The sequence below is a fragment of the Ziziphus jujuba genome, chromosome 1 (assembly GCF_031755915.1).
Source record: "Ziziphus jujuba cultivar Dongzao chromosome 1, ASM3175591v1".
Taxonomy (NCBI): Eukaryota; Viridiplantae; Streptophyta; class Magnoliopsida; order Rosales; family Rhamnaceae; genus Ziziphus; species Ziziphus jujuba.
Window position 1 is genome coordinate 12796094 of NC_083379.1, and position 18683 is coordinate 12814776.

At 34.1% G+C, this 18683-nt stretch overlaps 1 protein-coding gene and 1 pseudogene across 1 annotated transcript; both read right to left on the bottom strand.

The window, feature by feature from the left end:
• Positions 1–10703: 10703 nt before the first annotated feature.
• On the bottom strand, positions 10704–12518 carry LOC125423655 (monolignol oxidoreductase AtBBE-like 13; annotated as a pseudogene).
• Positions 12519–15546: 3028 nt separating this feature from the next.
• LOC107414687 (monolignol oxidoreductase AtBBE-like 13) lies at positions 15547–17236 on the bottom strand. The gene has a single exon (XM_016022846.2). The coding sequence runs from the start codon at positions 17205–17207 to the stop codon at positions 15603–15605; it is 1605 nt and encodes a 534-aa protein (XP_015878332.2). The 5' UTR covers positions 17208–17236; the 3' UTR covers positions 15547–15602.
• Between the last annotated feature and the right edge of the window lie 1447 nt (positions 17237–18683).

Consider the following 18683-nt stretch of genomic DNA (forward strand, 5'->3'; position numbering starts at 1 on the left):
AAAGGTTAAGTTGCATTGGTAAATAACTTGGTGGAAGAATTCGATTCAATAGAAACATCTCCAGTAGCATAATTAGATGTGGAAGAAGATGCCCAATCATTAAAAAGTGACTCATTATTTAACTTTTGTATCATATCCCAAGTTCCATCTTCAACAATATCTATATCATCATCAACCGCATCATTAATGTTGTCGTTGTTTGGTTTAGATTCACTATGTACTTTAACCATCTCTCCATGATATACCCATCGATTGTATACCTTTACAATGCCGTGAATGATCAAGTGGTCCCGCACTTAACCCAAAGTCAGCCAATAACAATTGTTGCACTTATAACATGGTAGCGGATTATATTTCCATTGTCCATGTGATTAATGTCAAATTTTAGGAAATAATTGATACCATTAACATATTTAGGTAGTAATCTATTACCAAGTTGCATCCAACTTCTATCCATCTATCAATCACGGTAAGTTGAAAGAAAAAATTATTAGACTATATGTAAAATATTTACATACAGCAAAAGTTGTGGTGAATAAAAAATTCAAATGCACCCAATATGCATGTACAATTGATGACTTTCAAGTTCCTAAGTAGGGGCTAGTACAAACATTAAGTCAAACAAAGAATCAAAACTTAATATATGCCTACCCAATACATAATAAATAAATCACTAAAATCTGTTTTTTACGCAAATATGCAATGCTTATTCATTGATTTTGAGACACTGAGAAATTAATAATGTTGATGCAACTTTTCATCAACATAGTTTAAGCCCAAAAATAGTAAATAAATGGATGCACTCAAGTTTTTAGTATAAAGCTATAAAACTACAATCTAGGTTCCAAAATAGGGGAGCCATTGGTGAAAAATCAGTTTTAGCCAACCTACAAAATGTAAATTGATGAAAATTTCCAGAATACAATTACACATACAATAACTATCTATACGAAATTTCGGCAAATTCGGATGTCATTTAGTATGGTTTTGGACGTCACAAAATTTAAGTTCTTGTTACAGTCATAAAAATTCTATAGCTACTAATTTATTTTGAAAAATCATATAAAATCAAATACTTGACATTGTTTGGTGAGACTTGGTATAAATTTTGTTGAACATGTATAGTTCCATCATCCACAATTGCAAGGCAAACTGAAAACGGTATGTAACTCAAATACATACATTTATCCATGAAATGCTAGTTCACAGCAACATTCCAATCTTTGGACATTAACTAAAAAGATAAAGTTTCTACAAAATTTCCATGTCCAACATACATACATATATATATATATATATATATATATATTTATCAACTAAGTCATCTAAACAATATTTTTTACCCCAAAAAAAAATTTTTTTTTTAATTAAGAATAACCTAATTTCAGCTTTTGAAGTTCATCATATTATATTTATTACAAAAATTTAAAATTAATGTAAAATATGTTATAACTTTTAAAAACATAACCAATATCATGTTCCACAAACAAAATGCATCTACAAACTTTATTACCTAAATGAAATACATATGGCCAAATGAAAGCACATTAAAATATGAAGAAAATGAAGCCGAGTCAAACCTGAATGTATTAAAGATTCAATCTTCACTTCATGATGAACTGATAAGCAATGTCACCCTTCTAATTAAAATTAAAAATGTGATCAGATGTAATAAATGAGAAAAAAATTAAGGAAATTGGCATTTTAAGGTACAACATTGCCGAAAATAAAACAAACACAGCTAGTATTTGGCAATTGAAAGGGTAACGATAAGTGGTAATGAAAATTAATAGTCTTCACTGGATAATTACTCCTAGTGAACCTAATAATGGTTAATGGAAGTATTAGTATCACTAAAGAAATGAAGTAAAAGATAAGCAAACTCACAATGAATTTAAAGGTAGCTATAGGTTGATTTACAAGATATTGAAATATTGTTCCACTAATCAAAAGAATCGTTAGAGCTATACAGCACACCTAGAGCTAGTAGTTATGTAACATCACTAAAATAAAAAATTTACAAGCAAGATAACATAACAAGCTTAATGCTATGATGTCTAAAATCTATCAAACTTAACACCCGTGCTGGGAAGCAGACAACACATATGGAATCACTTACTATATGAACTATTAAACATCACATAATTATTGTTTGTAAGTGCATTTCATAAATGACTTAACATGAGCCAACCTATATTTGTTTGTACATCGGATGATATAAGAGGTAGTCCCTATTTTACATTGTCAGTTTGAATTTCAAATAAATATATCAAATAACCACCGATTTATTATAATCCTAAAAGGACATGTGTGTTATTTCATTTCTTATTTGCAAACAACTGTATATTAGAAATGTCGAAGTGGGTATATCATCCAATATTCACGAAATGTCTTCATTAATAAACCATTTTAAATATTTACTTGAATGTTTGATTCCATTAAAATATAGACAAGATGACTTAAATATGCAAAATAGAGGAGAAGACCAAATTAAAAAAAAAAAAAGAAAAACAAATGTGAACCCTCCATGTCAATCATCTACAGAATGGTGGATAACAAGGTTGCTTAAATTATTTTTTTGAGTCAAAACATTAGTAAAGAAGATGGTGTTGGCTTAGCTACTTACCAAATGTGCAATGTGATTTGGTGCCCACCCTTAAGCTACATTTGTTGATGCCATAGAATGTGCATTGTAGGAAAACAATGTCGGTGAACCGCGTATTGAAGAACAAATGTCGATATTGTCGCTGCACAAACCTTGGGCCTTAATATGCTAGAGACTGAATTAGAGTAGAATAGTAGAAGAAAGAAGGTCAACATAAGAAATCAATGGGGAATAGTCTTCAGTTGATATCGCACATGTTAAGTCGGTTGTTTTGTGAGCACAATGATTGAAGGCTTAATCTACCATATAATGGTTGCAAGTCAGAGCAGAATAGTAGTAGCAAAACTAAAGTGAAAGTAGTAAAGAAATGGACATAGGCAATGGAGTAAGAAAGCAATAGATAATGCCAATGGAGGATGAATATCAGAGACTGCAGTGTTGTAGGTGTGCATGTGAGTATTTAGAGAAAATGAAGGCAAGTTTACTTATAAAATTTTTAAGGTTGCTATGATGTCATAAACGCAATGTTTAGAAGGTGGAGGCCCAAACACTATGTTTTGCATTCTTTTAAATTTATTTCAATATTTTTAATTACATTTTCTAAATTTCATTGAAGAAAGTGGAGGCCAAAACACTGTATTTTGGTTGCAACATGAACAATGACAATTACTTGTATGAAACTAAAGTTAATTGGGAGGGCATTTTTAAAATGTTGAATGACAAATTGGAAAATTCATCACATTTTGGGTCAAAATCTGAGAGGGAATACTTGGCACCATAATTTTTGGGACAATTTATAACGAAACTATGGTTCTACCAAAAAAATCTGGCAATCGATGTTATTGTAATTGAATTAAGCATGCTAATATGACATTGGCAAATATTATAACTATTGCTCCTCTTTCAGTTACAAATTTTGTTATGTCGAGAAAAGTTTTGTAAGTGTTGCCCCTTTTTTTTGTAGTGTAGGGAGTCAAATAATTATTGCTCATCTATACCTTTAAGATCATCTATCATTAATTCCATACCAAATTTAAAATAATTAATCGATTGAGTAATGTTTGGAGGTTTACTGGTTTACAATTTTGATGCAAATATATAATGATAAAATTAATGTACAAACAACAATGTACAACAACAATGTATTATTGGCTGTGTACCAAATAAGATTCAGCCTGTGAACACATTGTACTGAGTAATTTCTACTAAACAATTGATAATGTCTATCCCAATTCATTCCATTTTTTTAGTTGATGAATATATATATATATATATATCTTTCTTTCTTTTGAATATTCCATAGCTATATGTATTTTTAATTTGAATGTTCCATATCTATATTCCATTTGGAAAAAATCTACAACATCCAAGAGTATCAACTCCCATCTTAGTGTAGTAAGTGGGAGTTGATACCCTGAAGTACTAGAAGTTTGTTCATTCCATTTGTTTACTCATGTTGTTAGGAAGAAAAAAGAGGTGGGATGCTCTGTTCATGCCTTGAGAAGTTATCAAGATCAACATCGCTATTCACCTTCACAAAAAATTTTATTTTTGAAATCTTCTTACTTTAAACACTGACCTCTGCAAAACTTTTGTTGTTTTGTTCAAACCCAGATCATTATCTCTACTATAGTCCACTGCCTAAAATGGCAACAATCCCACCACCAGGGAATGCATCGATTTTTGTTTTTCTCTACAATTCTACACTAAACTTCACCTATATATATATTGGCAACTGGCTGAACCCATATGCTACTTTCTTGGATATTAACATTTATTGATCCAAGTTTGGCATGTTAGTGCTATGATAATAAACAAATTAAACAATACATGTATCAATAATAGCATAGTACTGTAAATTTAGAAATTACGCATATACATATATTGTATTTTGAATATATGATGTACTAATTGAATCGCAACCATTGATTAATCAAATCTTTTAACCTGCAAAATAAAACACAAGAGTAGTGCCTAACAAACACACTGCTTTCTAACGTTTTTCTCTAAAGTTTTCACCAAATAGGCACCATACATATCTTAAAACCCTAGTCTCCATAAATATATATCTTATTCATTAACTGATGACTTATTCTCCAATTTATATATATATATATATACACACACAAAGATAATCAATAAAATAATAATAATAGTAATAATAATATAATATCATATATATATATATATAATGAATAATAATAATGATGAAAAAACAGAAAATAAGCCAATTGGACTTTTAGAGAGAATAAATCTTTCAATCTAATGGACCAACTGAAGTATTATCTAAGAACTCTACTAAAAAAGATCAATAAACAAGTCAGTCCCATTACGGACACAAACAGCCCTGTAAGTGACATGATTATATCTAATTTGCACAAAATATCTAACACTGCAATGTCTACAATGATGAAAGTTGTTTCGATTAAAGATATATACAAAAGGTCCTCGTAGTCATGCCCTCCACTTTGTATTCCTAGATGTAATTTAAGCTGTTTTGAACAAAATAACCCCAGCTTTGACATGGGAATCGTGGAACGGTGTGAAAATAAACTCTAGCCTTGGCGTTGATGGCTCTACAGTCTTGAGGTTTTATGCTGATCAAGATTGTAGCATAGAAGCAAATGAAGAATTTTGTGGCTTGAAAAGGGAATTGGAGATATAGGAATAGAAACATCAAAATGGAGTGAGGCACATTTAATAAATTTGTGTGAGGTTTAAGTCGAAACTGCGTTAGATGATGATTGGTGAAGAACAGGAAATAGAAAGAGTTAACGAAGGTTTTGAAAGAACCATGCCTAAATATGCATTCAGTTCCTTAGTTAATTTGTGTTAAAGATTAGTAACCAACTGATAAACTAAGGTCTAAATATCTAGGTGCTGAGTATACCAAACCAGGACACAGAACACAGAGATACAAAGAACAAGCAACCCACAAGCAAATATATCTTGAAGATGAAAATCAGATCTGTTCTGTCCACTGGCTAACAATGTGACAACCAATACCAGAACAAAAAAAATTATAGCTTAAGATCAAGTAAAACCAGCAGCATACATCATCTGATAAACCAGAAATTGTGGACAGTAAACATACCAGAAAATAAAAGATTTACATGGTTCAGTTATTAAATTGATAACCTACATCCATTGGCCAGCAAAGAATACTTCAGATTTTATTGATAAAGAGAAGATTACAAACGCATAGTATTGCCACTCTGTTTTCAACCCAGAACAGCCACCCTGTCCTTTTTCTTTTTCTTCTTTGAACCTACCCACAAATATGGGTTAGCTTCCTTTTTATCTCAACTCCCTCCCATACGTGCAAACTAGTTGAAGGCATGTCCAAGTCAACACAAAGTCAATCCTGTGCTTACTCATCTCTCAAGTAATGGTTTTGTGACACATCACTCTCACCATTTGTGTTCAAGTAAATTATTAAATTATATAATAAATTATGTAATAGTTTTTAATTGATTGGTTATTATATATTATTTATCTATTTAAAAAAATTTTGCTTCTATTTTTTTTCATTATTTATATTAATTTCTCCTTCCATATTAATATTTCAAAATCACGCTCTCCCATTTAAGAGTGCATCGCTATATTTATTGCAAATATAAAATATTTATTATTTTATTAAAATATTTGGTCAACAGTATGATGCCCTGACAACTGAATTTTAAAACCATATTTGAATTTTTATATTTTTGAAATGATGATATTATTAGAACGATAAGATGATGTCGGTTGCCCTTTAGAAAAAGGAGTCCTTTCTTTCACACCTGTACTGGCTGCTAGTTGACTCCCTTCCAAACCCAAAGGTCATAGACCCCAATTTTGACCCGATTCTTTCCAACAATTCCAATATTTGGAGACTTTTGTCACGGGCCTAACTTTTCCAACACTCCCGTGCGGCACTTAGCACCTCCCTTGCTAAGTAAGCCTTGCCCACAAGCTATGAAAATGCGGAAGCTAAGAGCGAGAGAGTAGGAAGTAGGAGAGTTTGAGAGAATGTGGAGAATACTTGTATTGCTAGAATTCTTGATTCTTGGATATGCTTGGATGTATTACAAATGAGAGAGTCCAACCCTTTATATAGAGGGCTTGGCATGTAGGAAAGTTCTAGATATGTACACATGTCACCTATCTAGTTATGGTTCTAGATTATTCTAGGGTTATGTACAAGATATTTACATGGAGTATTCTAGAGAGATTCCAATCTATATTAGTCTAGGTTTCTCTTGAATCTTCTAGAATATTCCGGGCTTCTCTTGATTCTTCATGGAGAGTGTGGAGTCTTCCGGTTAAACCTCAAGGGTTTTACTCCTTTTGCACGGGACGTGACACTCTCCCCCACCTAAACTCGCGACGCCCTCGTCGCGCCTTCTTCCTTGCCCGCCGAATGTGATCTTTGAGTTGGCGTTGTGTATCTTCGTGCTCCCCACTTACTTCACCATCCAGCAGGTCCTTCCCCTTCACCAAGTATTTGGTGTAGTTGGGCATGCCTCCATGTTGACCGACTCGATCCGCAGGTGTGGCTTCCACATTCTTGTCGGGTGAATTCGCTATCTCCATGGGTGCCCTTCTTGACTTACCTTCCGCTAGGGCCTCCGTGCCCCCTTTCCTTACAATGGGAAGTGACTCTTCATAGCGTCGTGCCTTCCCGTCATGCACCTTGTGTAGTGCCTTGTTTGGTTGAGGTGATGGTTTGGCTAAGTTCCCTTCCCTAGCCTCTACGTGCTTTCTCTTGTCATCTCCACGACTTGAAGCTAATGCACGCAAGCTCCCCTGGTCCAACTCCTTTGGCACATCTTGTACCTTAGGAGGTGTCTTGGCATGGCTTGGGACATACTCACTAGGCTTTTGGGCAGCAACCAAGTTGATTTGCTCCTCCCTCTCAACTTGCAGTGCCGACAAAACCTTGGCCTCCCGCTTGCTAGCTTGTTCCGTAGGCACCATGCATGTCGTTCCCCCATCCATGATGCATAACTTGTTAGCAAATGGGAGTGGGAAAGCCTTTACTTGGTTAAAGAAGTCCATACCAAGGACAACCTTGTAGTCATCCATGGACACCACCGTTAGGTTCAATTGGCCCTCCCAATCCCCGATGGTGGTGTTCACACCTCTAGCAACTCCTTGGAGTGGCTTCGCATCGGAATTCACCGCCTTTACGGAGCCCCTTTCTTTGGTTGTCTTGATCCCAAGCCTTTGTGCCTCCTCCACCGATAGGAAATTATGTGAGGCACCCGTGTCCACCAACGCCTTGGTGGGCACTCCATTGAGTTTTGTCTCCACGAACATTAGGCCACTCTTCTTTGTCTCCTTAGGAGCAGCCTTGATAGCATTTAACAGCTGTAAGGAACCTATACGAGCTCCTTCCTCTTGCTTCTCCTCGTATTGGGTGTTCATGGCATTCAAAGCCTTCCTCTTCGGACAATCCCTAACCCAATGCGGTCCATCACATAAGAAACAAGAGTTTTTGGGTTTGGAAGCATCCTTACCTTCTCTAGGCGGCTTCCATTTCGAGCCTTTTGGCTTATGTGCACTTTCTTCCCTTTCATCCTCTTTGGATCTACTAGGCTCTCCCCCACCTTTTCCATGGTTGTCTTTCCATTCCTTTGGCCTTGGAGAGTCTCTTTGGTTGGAGTAGTCGATAAAGCCTTCGGCATACGCAATGGCACTAGCCAAATCTTGTACTCCACGCCTCTTCAACTCTGTCTTGGCCCAAGGTTGTAGACCATCCATGAAGTAAAAAAGGGAGTCTTTATCCGATAGGTCCGGGATCTCCAACACCAAGTTGGTGAACTCCTTGATGTATTCCCGGATATGGCCTACTTGCTTGAGTCGTCGAAGGCGACTCCTTGCTTCATCTTCGGCATTCTCCGGATAGAATTGCCTTTTGAGATCCTTTTTAAAATCATCAAAAGTATGAAAAGTGCACGTACCTCGCTCGATGTCGCTATGCCTCCTTCTCCACCATAACATTGCCGTGTCGCTAAGGTAGAGAGTGGCAGTCCTTATCTTTGAAGCATCGTCCGTAATGCCCATTGCTTCAAAGTATTGCTCCAAGCCCCAAAGGAAATTCTCGAGCTCCCTCGCATTCCTTGCCCCGGAGTAGGACTTGGGCTTTGGCACATCGATTCGTGGCCCCTCGCGGATAGTGGTCGTCCCCGACGCCACCGCCCTCTTGCAAAGAGCCCAATCACCCCGCATATCCTCCATTTGGGTGCGGATGACATCCAATTCTCTCTCCAACATTGCACGAAGGTCCGCTACCTCCCCCATGCATTGGTTGCGTGTCGCACGGAGCTCCCTCCTCAAGGCATCGTCTAGCCCATTGAGTAACCCCCTCACGGCTTGATTGATGGCAATGTCCTCCGACTCTAGCCCATCTAGGCGACCCTCCAGCGCCTCAAACCGTTCTTGTACTCGGGATGCATGCTCCTCCAAGCGCAACTCTACGCCGGTCATTACATCCTTGGACTTGGACTTATGCCTCTGCTTCCCCGCATTGGGGTTGCGTTGCACTTCACGACCTCGCACCTCGGTAGCTCCCTCCACATTGATGGTAACATCCGAGCTAGCCATCTTGCCTACTTCCACGTTACACCAACGATATGCTTGAGCAGCAATTGGCTCTGATACCAACTGTCACGGGCCTAACTTTTCCAACACTCCCGTGCGACACTTAGCACCTCCCTTGCTAAGTAAGCCTTGCCCACAAGCTATGAAAATGCGGAAGCTAAGAGCGAGAGAGTAGGAAGTAGGAGAGTTTGAGAGAATGTGGAGAATACTTGTATTGCTAGAATTCTTGATTCTTGGATATGCTTGGATGTATTACAAATGAGAGAGTCCAACCCTTTATATAGAGGGCTTGGCATGTAGGAAAGTTCTAGATATGTACACATGTCACCTATCTAGTTATGGTTCTAGATTATTCTAGGGTTATGTACAAGATATTTACATGGAGTATTCTAGAGAGATTCCAATCTATATTAGTCTAGGTTTCTCTTGAATCTTCTAGAATATTTCGGGCTTCTCTTGATTCTTCATGGAGAGTGTGGAGTCTTCCGGTTAAACCTCAAGGGTTTTACTCCTTTTGCACGGGACGTGACACTTTGCTGGCATCCCCATTTCAGGTTGTTCTGGAATCTCAATTTGGTTCAAAGCTCACATAACGCACAAAATTCAAGACACCCATATTTGCATAAAAGTTTTTTATTTTTTTGTAAAGTTTTTTTAATTTTTAGACCAATATGATTCATTTAAAGTTTAAATTAATTTTACATATCAAAATCCAAGCCTTGGTTACACAAAAATGATTCCATGAAAATTTTTGAAATTTATTGCTTCTGATATCAATTGGTATTTTAATGCAAGATAGGATAATCATCTCAGCATACGCAGCAAAAAGAGCCATCAGAAAGCATTCCAAAAACATATCAATTTTTCATCAGCATGTAAAGGCCTTAAAGGTTTTCCATCCATTAGAGTTTGTAAAGAACTTGCAATAATAAAGTGCAAACAAGTTGCAAGAGACCACAACGCACTAAACTTTCTCTTTTGAATCCTTTCCTTTCATCTTTTCCCTTTCATAATCTCAAGACCTACACGGGCACACAAAAATGCTCACTTACCTCATATTTTTCATTCCATTACTTTTAATAATAATAATAATAATAATGAAGATGATGATAAATGAAATCGTTTTTTTTTATATATATATATATTTTTTATTTTTAGGTAGTGCATCACTCATTTTTGTTACTTTTTAATTCGTTTTATAAAATATAATAATTAGTTTTAGTTAATATACATATAATTATCTATTTTATTATTAGCACATTTTTGAAGACATATGAGACAAAATTTTACTATTTTCATGTACATATAAAATAAAAAATTGACCTTTCCATATTTTTAAGATGATCTAATTACCTTATATGCTTTTATGAGTAAAGGTAACAGTATATGTTAACGACAAAGAGTATTTTTGAAATATTTGAAATCACAAAATATAATTCGAAATAATGATAATTGACGAAGGATTTATACGATATTAACATTTTTTTTTTTCAAATTATCAGACTTCTAGTAATATTCCCATCAGACACGTTTGATTTGAAAATTTTTCACAATATTAATTATTGTGTGTGACAACAAAGAAACTTCACAGTGATTATTTTTAAAGAGGAAACTACCTGGTAAGGATTAAACAAAGGAAAAGAGCAGAGATCTAGACCCCTGTATCCCATTAACAATTTGTCAACGATCTGTTTCCTTTTAGTTTTTGCGATCTGGAAGAGGTGGAATGCTCTGTTCATGCCTGAAGAAATTATCAGGATCAACTTTGGTCTTCACATTCACCAATCTGTCAAAGTTATTCTTGAAGTACTTCTTTCCCCAAACACTTGCCTCAATGTAGCTTGCGTTGCTCTTCTTGTTCACACCCAAATCAAAATCTCTATAATTCACGTACGCTTCTCTTGGAAACTTTGAAACATACGGTGTCATATAACTATAAAGCTTTCTAATCCAATCTATGTGCTTTGCATTCCCTTTTTTTCCATCTGTCCACGAAGTTATGTACTGAACCATGAAGAGTGTTCCATTTCTGTGAGGGAATGGAGTTTCCGACTCTCAGATCTTGCTCATCTTCCCCCCATATGGGGAAAGAATAATGAAAGGACTGTCGTCTTCCAGTAACAGTTTCCATATTCCCTCCAGAGCAGCTTCAGGAATAGGGTCTCTCACAAAATCTGATTTGGCTTTGAAATATGTTCTGAAAGCTGATTTTCTCTGAAGCAGAAATTCAACAGAGGTCCCACTTGGATTGTTTGACAAGTACATAACCGATCCAATCCAATCCAATTCGACACAATCTTTTCGCGTCACACCCAAATCGGGGAAGCTTTCTTGGATAACTTGGAGGAGTCTATCAGCATTTCCGAGAAAAAAACAGTCGTAAGTCGTTGAGATGGTTCTAGTGCCGCTGACATTCGATGGGGCTATGAGAACTCTAAGGAACAAATCTTCATCAACCTTACTTGCAACTTGTTGCCATCTGTAGAAGAGCTTTGTGGCACCTTGTTCTAATGTCCTACTGATTGAGAAGACTGTCAAAGTTTCTGGTACCGGTACGAGTTTTATCTTCCACCAAAGAATGATTCCAAAACTTGCTCCTCCTCCTCCTCTGATTGCCCAAAACAGATCTTCTCCCATGGACTCTCGATCAAGAATCCTCCCATTTGCATCCACAATTCGAGCATCGATCACATTATCAACACCAAGACCATATTTTCTAAGCAATGAGCCATATGCTCCTCCAGTTATATGTCCACCAATACCTAAACTGGTACACATCCCAGCAGGGAAGGCATGGAGTTTGCTCTTCTGAGCAATTCTGTAGTAAACTTCACCGTTAGTAGCACCAGCCTGAACCCATGCACTGCTTTTTTCGATGTCAACGACGATAGATCGAAGCTTGCCAATGTCAACAACGATGAAAGGTGTATCGATTACGGATGTGTAAGAGGCGCCCTCATAGTCATGCCCTCCACTTCGTATTCTGACATGAATTCCAAGCTGTTTTGAACAAATAACAGCAGCTTGGACATGGGAATCGTGTAAAGGTGTGAATATAAACTCGGGCTTTGGCACTGAAGGCCCAATAAACCTGAGGTTTATTGCTGGGTTTTGTAGAACAGAAGTATATGAGGACTTTTTTGGGTTGAGAAAGGCTTTGGAGATGGGAATAGTAACATCAGAGTGAACTTGTGCACATTTGACAAATTTGTCAAGGATTGAATGAGTAGAGACTGCCAAAGATATTTCTGATTGGAGAAGAACCAAAAATAGAAAGGCTAAGGAAGATTTTGAATGAAACATTGGTGATTGGTAACTTTGCTTTCAGTTTCTTTTTTGATTGTGATTTAAAATGCTATCAATAATATGTGTTCTTATATTGACATGGAAGTTGAACTTGTTGTAGTTGAGCTATTGCAGTCGCCATTTCAACGCTCTGTTTTTTTAATTATTTTGTGAAGATTTTGGGATGCACAATATGATCTTAAAATATCCACTGAATCTAAAATATTATTTTTGTTTGGACGTTCTACCTAATTAGAGCAATTTCGGGACTTATTCATATACGGATCAAAATAAAGAGGTGCGGTTTCTGACCAATTAATTTTATATGAAAATTATAAAAGAATTCAAATCCGAAAGTTTGATATGTTACTTCGAATCTAGAAGTTAAATATTTTTATTTTTTGTGAAATATAGAAGTTTGATTTGTTGAAAATAGAGGTGGGCACAAACCGATTTGAACGGACTAAACTGAATTAAACTGACCAAATTGAATTGGTTCAGTTTAGTTTGATTTTTGTTTATGTTTTATTTTTTGTCCCACTAAATTTTATATGAAAATTATAAAAGAACTTAAATGTGGAAGTATAATATGCTCCTTTAAGTCTAGACGTTTGATTTTCTCTTTTCCTTTTTTTTTCTTTTTTCTTTTTTTTTTTTTTTTTTTTGGGTGAAATCTAGAAGTTGGATTTGTTGGAGATAGGGATGGAACAAACCAATTTAGATCGGCTAAACCAACCGAAGTGAATTAATCGAATCGGTATAATTTTTTATTTTTGACTGGTTTGGACAAATTTTAATCCAAACCAAATTAAACTGAAGTATATATATATATAAATTTTATTTATTTATTTATTTATTTTAATTAATTATATTTTTAATATATTTTATGTTTTTAAATTATGTAGTTTAATATATTATTAATAATAAATTCAAATTATTAAAATATCATTATTTTATAAAAACAATTATAAATTAAAAAATAATAAAATAATAAGCCAACCAAATCGAATAGATAATGGTAAAGTTAGTTTGGTTTGGCTTCTTCCATTGATTTGGTTCGATTTGGCTTGCAAAAAAATAAATAAATAACCACCGAAACAAGTCAACGCACTACCTTAGTTAGGATCATAAAAAATTTCTATTTTATAATGAAATTATATTTGGCACACAAATATTAATGGATTATAGCTAACCCAACTAGGTTTTTAGTTTTATAATTAATTTAATTTTAAAAAATATTTTTTTTGTGACTAATTGAGGTGACACCTCTACATTGCAACATGTTCTCATATTATGTTACAATTTTTTCAAATAAAAATTTTAACATTAATAATTAATAAATTCTATTTATTCTATTAATTTTATTATAAAATTAATTTATTTTTAAAATTTTCTAAACTTCAAACATAAGAAATATTTTTATGAAGTATAAATATTCAGTATATTTAAATTTATAATATAATATTTATAGAGAAATATATAAATAATAAATTTAAAATAATTATGAGCAATAACCAATTAGATTTATTGTTCAAAATCAACTTGTAATCTTTATTTTTTATTTAATGTTGGCTCATTTTTTTACGAGTTAAACTCAAAGCATTCAACTCAAGCAAACTAAAATTGAGTAGGGTATGAGTTGATCACAAACTACTCGAGCTTATTTATGAACTTACATATTTCCCATTCCATTCAATTCACTTTCATTAATAATAATAATGAAGTCGTTTTTTATTTTTTTTTTATTTTTTTGGTCCTGTAACACATTAAATGGGTTTTAAAAAGAGTTTTGGACACGTAATTTGAGCTTGTGAAAATAAATGTACTGACCTAAAAGCAAACCAAAGTGGTTTAAGAGAGTGAGCCAATGAATTCCGTAGAAGGCGTTAGTCCAATAAAAGTAACCAATCTATTATTGCGTTTATATATGATTTTATTTTGCTTTTTATTTTTTTCCTAAGTACTGAGTTTATCTGATTACGCTAAGTCAACCATCACCTGGATATAAGATTCCAACCTGACTGATTAATTCGGGGTAGGTGCACGACTAAGCTGAGCTGTGCTGTGCTAGCACGACTCATTTAACCATTGGTAAACTCTCATTCTTATTGCTGCTGTATCTATATTGGCCAGTTTATATATTTGTGTTGTGCTTGTTTTGTGTATGTGCTGATCTGTTTTATATTCATGTAGACATACTTAATTATATATATATATATATATATTAATGAATTTTTTATTTAATTTAATACGTTAACAAATAACTTAACTATTACTTTTACTCAATGTAGTTCAATGATTCATTTGCAGTGGATGAATTTGATTAAATTAATCAAATACATCTTGTATAATTTTATTGAAAAATTATTTTATTATGTTTTATTAAACAAAATTTCATGATTGGACTAATGTAAAAAGAAAAGAAAAATTCAGGGACAATACCTATACGACGGTGTTTCTAATTTGGAGAGTAAAGTCCTCAAATATAATTGTTCGAAATGGTAACATGTAATTAACCCAAATTTTTTTAATGATTTTTATCATTAAAGACTGAATTTTGAACATTTTATATTATGTATGATAGGTTCTAATTTTTATTTTATTTGATCTAGCTTAATATTATAATGATTTGCTTTCACAATTTCATATTAATTTGGATATGCTCTCTTTGTTTTTTTTTTTGTTTTTTTTTTTTTTTAAAGAATGCACAGTGTATGTATTAAGAAAGAGTAGTCACATCATCAGCTAAACATTGTTGGAGCTACAACGGGCCCACCTCTAGCCAAGTAATTTGGACATGCTGTCTAATTTATGATAGTTCTTATTAATTCTCATTTACTTATTTATTTTTCAAATTATCTAACTTTTAATAAGATTCCCATTAAACACGTTTGATTGCAAAAATTTTCATGATATTAATTATTATGTGTGACACCACTGGCATTTTTAAATCACATTAATGAAATAAACAAAGAAAAGGAAGAAACTTCAATGTGATTATTTTTAATGAGGAAACTAATAGGTAAAGAATTCACCCAAAACAAAAAAAAAAAAAATCTAACAGCTAAGGAATAAACAAAAGAAAATAGAGCATTCCATTAACCATTTGTCAACGATCTTTTTGCTTTTAGTTTTTCCAAACTGGAAGAGGTGGAATGCTCTGTTCATGCCTGAAGAAGTTATCAGGATCAACTTCTGTCTTCACCTTCACCAATCTGTCGAAGTTATTCTTGAAATACTTCTTTCCCCAAACACTGGCCTCAATGTAGCTTGTGTTGCTGTTCTTGTTCACACCCAAATCAAAATCTCTATAATTCACATACGCTTCTCTTGGAAACTTTGAAACATACGGAGTCAAATAACCATAAAGCTTCCTAATCCACCCCTTGTGCTTTTCGGTACCTTTTTCTCCATCTGTCCATACAGTCATGTACTCAAATATGAAGATTGTTCCACTTCTGTGGGGGAATGGAGTTTCCGACTCTGAAATCTTGCTCATCTTCCCCCCATATGGAGAAAGAAGAACGACAGGACTGTCTTCTTCCAGCAACAGTTTCCATATTCCCTCCAGAGCAGCTTCAGGAATAGGGTCTCTCACAAAATCTGATTTGGCTTTGAAATATGTTCTGAAAACTGATTTTCTCTGAAGAAGAAATTCAACAGAAGTCCCACTTGGGTTATTTGATAAGTACATAACCGATCCAATCCAATCCAATTCGACACAATCTTTTCGCGTCACACCCAATTCGGGGAAGCTTTCTTGTATAACTTGGAGGAGTCTATCAGAATTTCCGAGAAAAAAACCGTCGTAAGTAGTTGAGATGGTTCTAGTGCTGCTGACATTCGATGGGGATATGAGAACTCTAATGAGCAAATCTTCGTCAACCTTATCAGCAACTTGTTGCCATCTGTAGAGGAGCTTTGTGGCACCTTCTTCCAATGTCTTTGTAACCGTAAAAACGGTCACAGTTTCTGGTACAGGTACAAGTTTTATCTTCCACCAAAGAATGATTCCAAAACTTGCTCCTCCTCCTCCTCTGATTGCCCAAAACAGATCTTCTCCCATGGCTTCTCGATCAAGAATCCTCCCATTTGCGTCCACAATTCGAGCATCGATGACATTATCAGCTGCAAGGCCATATTTTCTATGCAACGAGCCATATCCTCCTCCAGTTATATGTCCACCAATACCTAAACTGGTGCACGCCCCAGCAGGGTAGGCATGGATTTTGCTCTTCTCAGCAATTCTGTAGTAAACTTCACCGTTAGTAGCGCCAGCCTGAACCCATGCACTGCTTTTTTCGATATCAACAATGATCGATCGAAGATTGCCAATGTCTACAACGATGAAACGGGTTTCGAATACAGATGTGTAAGAGACGCCCTCATAGTCATGCCCTCCACTTCGTATTCTGATTTGAATTCCAAGCTGTTTTGAACAGATTACAGCAGCTTGGACATGAGCATCGTGTAAAGGTGTGAATATAAACTCAGGCTTTCGCACTGAAGGCTCAATAAACCTGAGGTTCACTGCTGGGTTTTGTAGAACAGAAGTATATGAGGAGTTTTTTGGGTTGAAAATTGTTTTGGAGATGGGAATAGTAACACTAGAATGAACTTGAGCACATGTGATAAATTTGTCAAGGGTTGAATCAGTAGAAATTGCCAAAGATATTTCTGATTGGAGAAGGACCATAAAAAGAAAGGCTAAGGAAGATTTTGAACAAAACATTGCTAACTGTTTAATTTGATTTCTCCTTCTGTTTTGATCGTAGTTTAAAATGGTATCTACATGTGTTCTTATATAGACATGGAAGTTGATCTTGTCGTAGTTGAGCTATTGACTTATTCATATATGGAATAAAATATGGCAGAGTGATTTTTCTCCCAAGTAATTTTATATGAAAACTTTAAAAGAACTCAAATGTAGGAATTTTTTTTTTTTTGGTCAGAAAATCAAGAAGATTGATTTGGACCGTATATTGGAAATAATGGAAATTTATTTACCAGAAAAGTGCCAATGGCCATGATGATTATGTCATTAACAATGATTGTCGCTCATCCAACTAGGCTTTTAGTTTTATAATAAATTAATTATTTTCAAAAAAATTGTGATTAAAATAATAAATTATGTTCATTAATTTATTATTAAATATAGATATGGACCTGAGGTTTTATTTTCAATGTTCATAGCATAGCAAACATATATATATATATATATATATGAATTTTTCAGTAAAATGCCGGCTTGCCCTTAGTATCAAAGACATGTTTTTTTAGCAAAACTATATATATGTATATATATATATTATGTGTCATGATTATGCTATGTTCGTCACAATAAATATATATGTATATACATAATTAAAATGGAAGAGGGTAGAACTTTTTAAATTTTTTTTTTTTTAATGATAAAAGTTATAAACATGTTAAAATGTTTTCAACAATTGTTGATTCTTGGATGAGACCTTAACCTCTGGCCTCACCAAAAAACAAAGAACACTTTCTTTTTTTTGGGTGAATAGAAAAGAATATTGAATGCGTAGCCAAAAGTAGAACTAAGCTTCTAGATATATATAACTAAGTATTCCTTTTCTTTGTCAATAAGAACGAAAGTTGTTTGTGTGTGTTTTAACTCGGTTAGATTATTTGCTTACTCTTTTAATCCGTTGAATAATACTTACAGAAACCATCTAACCATTAATATATCTAATTAGTTTATATGTTATTGATTTATAATTAATAACATTTATCTCTTTAAGAGGTTTACCTATCCTTTTTTGATTATATTAATATATTAATAAATCAAATTATGATACATATATCGTCAGTAAGTATGTTGATATGCTAGACGTATCTGTAGAATTACTTTAGCCCATTTATTTCCCTGCAAATTAAGAGGAAACTATGAGAAGGGTAAAGGTTTGATAACATTTTTTAATATTCTACATTACCCTTAAACTAATTTGATTTAGACATTTTGCATGAGGGTATTTTTGTAAATGGCATAAATTGTATTAATTATTTTTTCACTTTTACTTTTTTTTTTGGGTATTTAAAATTTAAAAAAAAAAAAAAAAAAAAAAAAAAAAAAAACTTTCATTCCTTTTCTCTTTTTTCCCCTTTGTATTAATACACGGAAGCTCCTAATTTTGGATTTTATACTTCGGTTAAAAAAAAAAAAAAAAGAAAGAAATCGAATTCCCAG

What these genes read in the sequence shown, in the direction of transcription:
- LOC107414687 (XM_016022846.2), bottom strand. Translation starts at nt 17,207, where the DNA reads ATGTTTTGTTCAAAATCTTCCTTAGCCTTTCTTTTTATGGTCCTTCTC.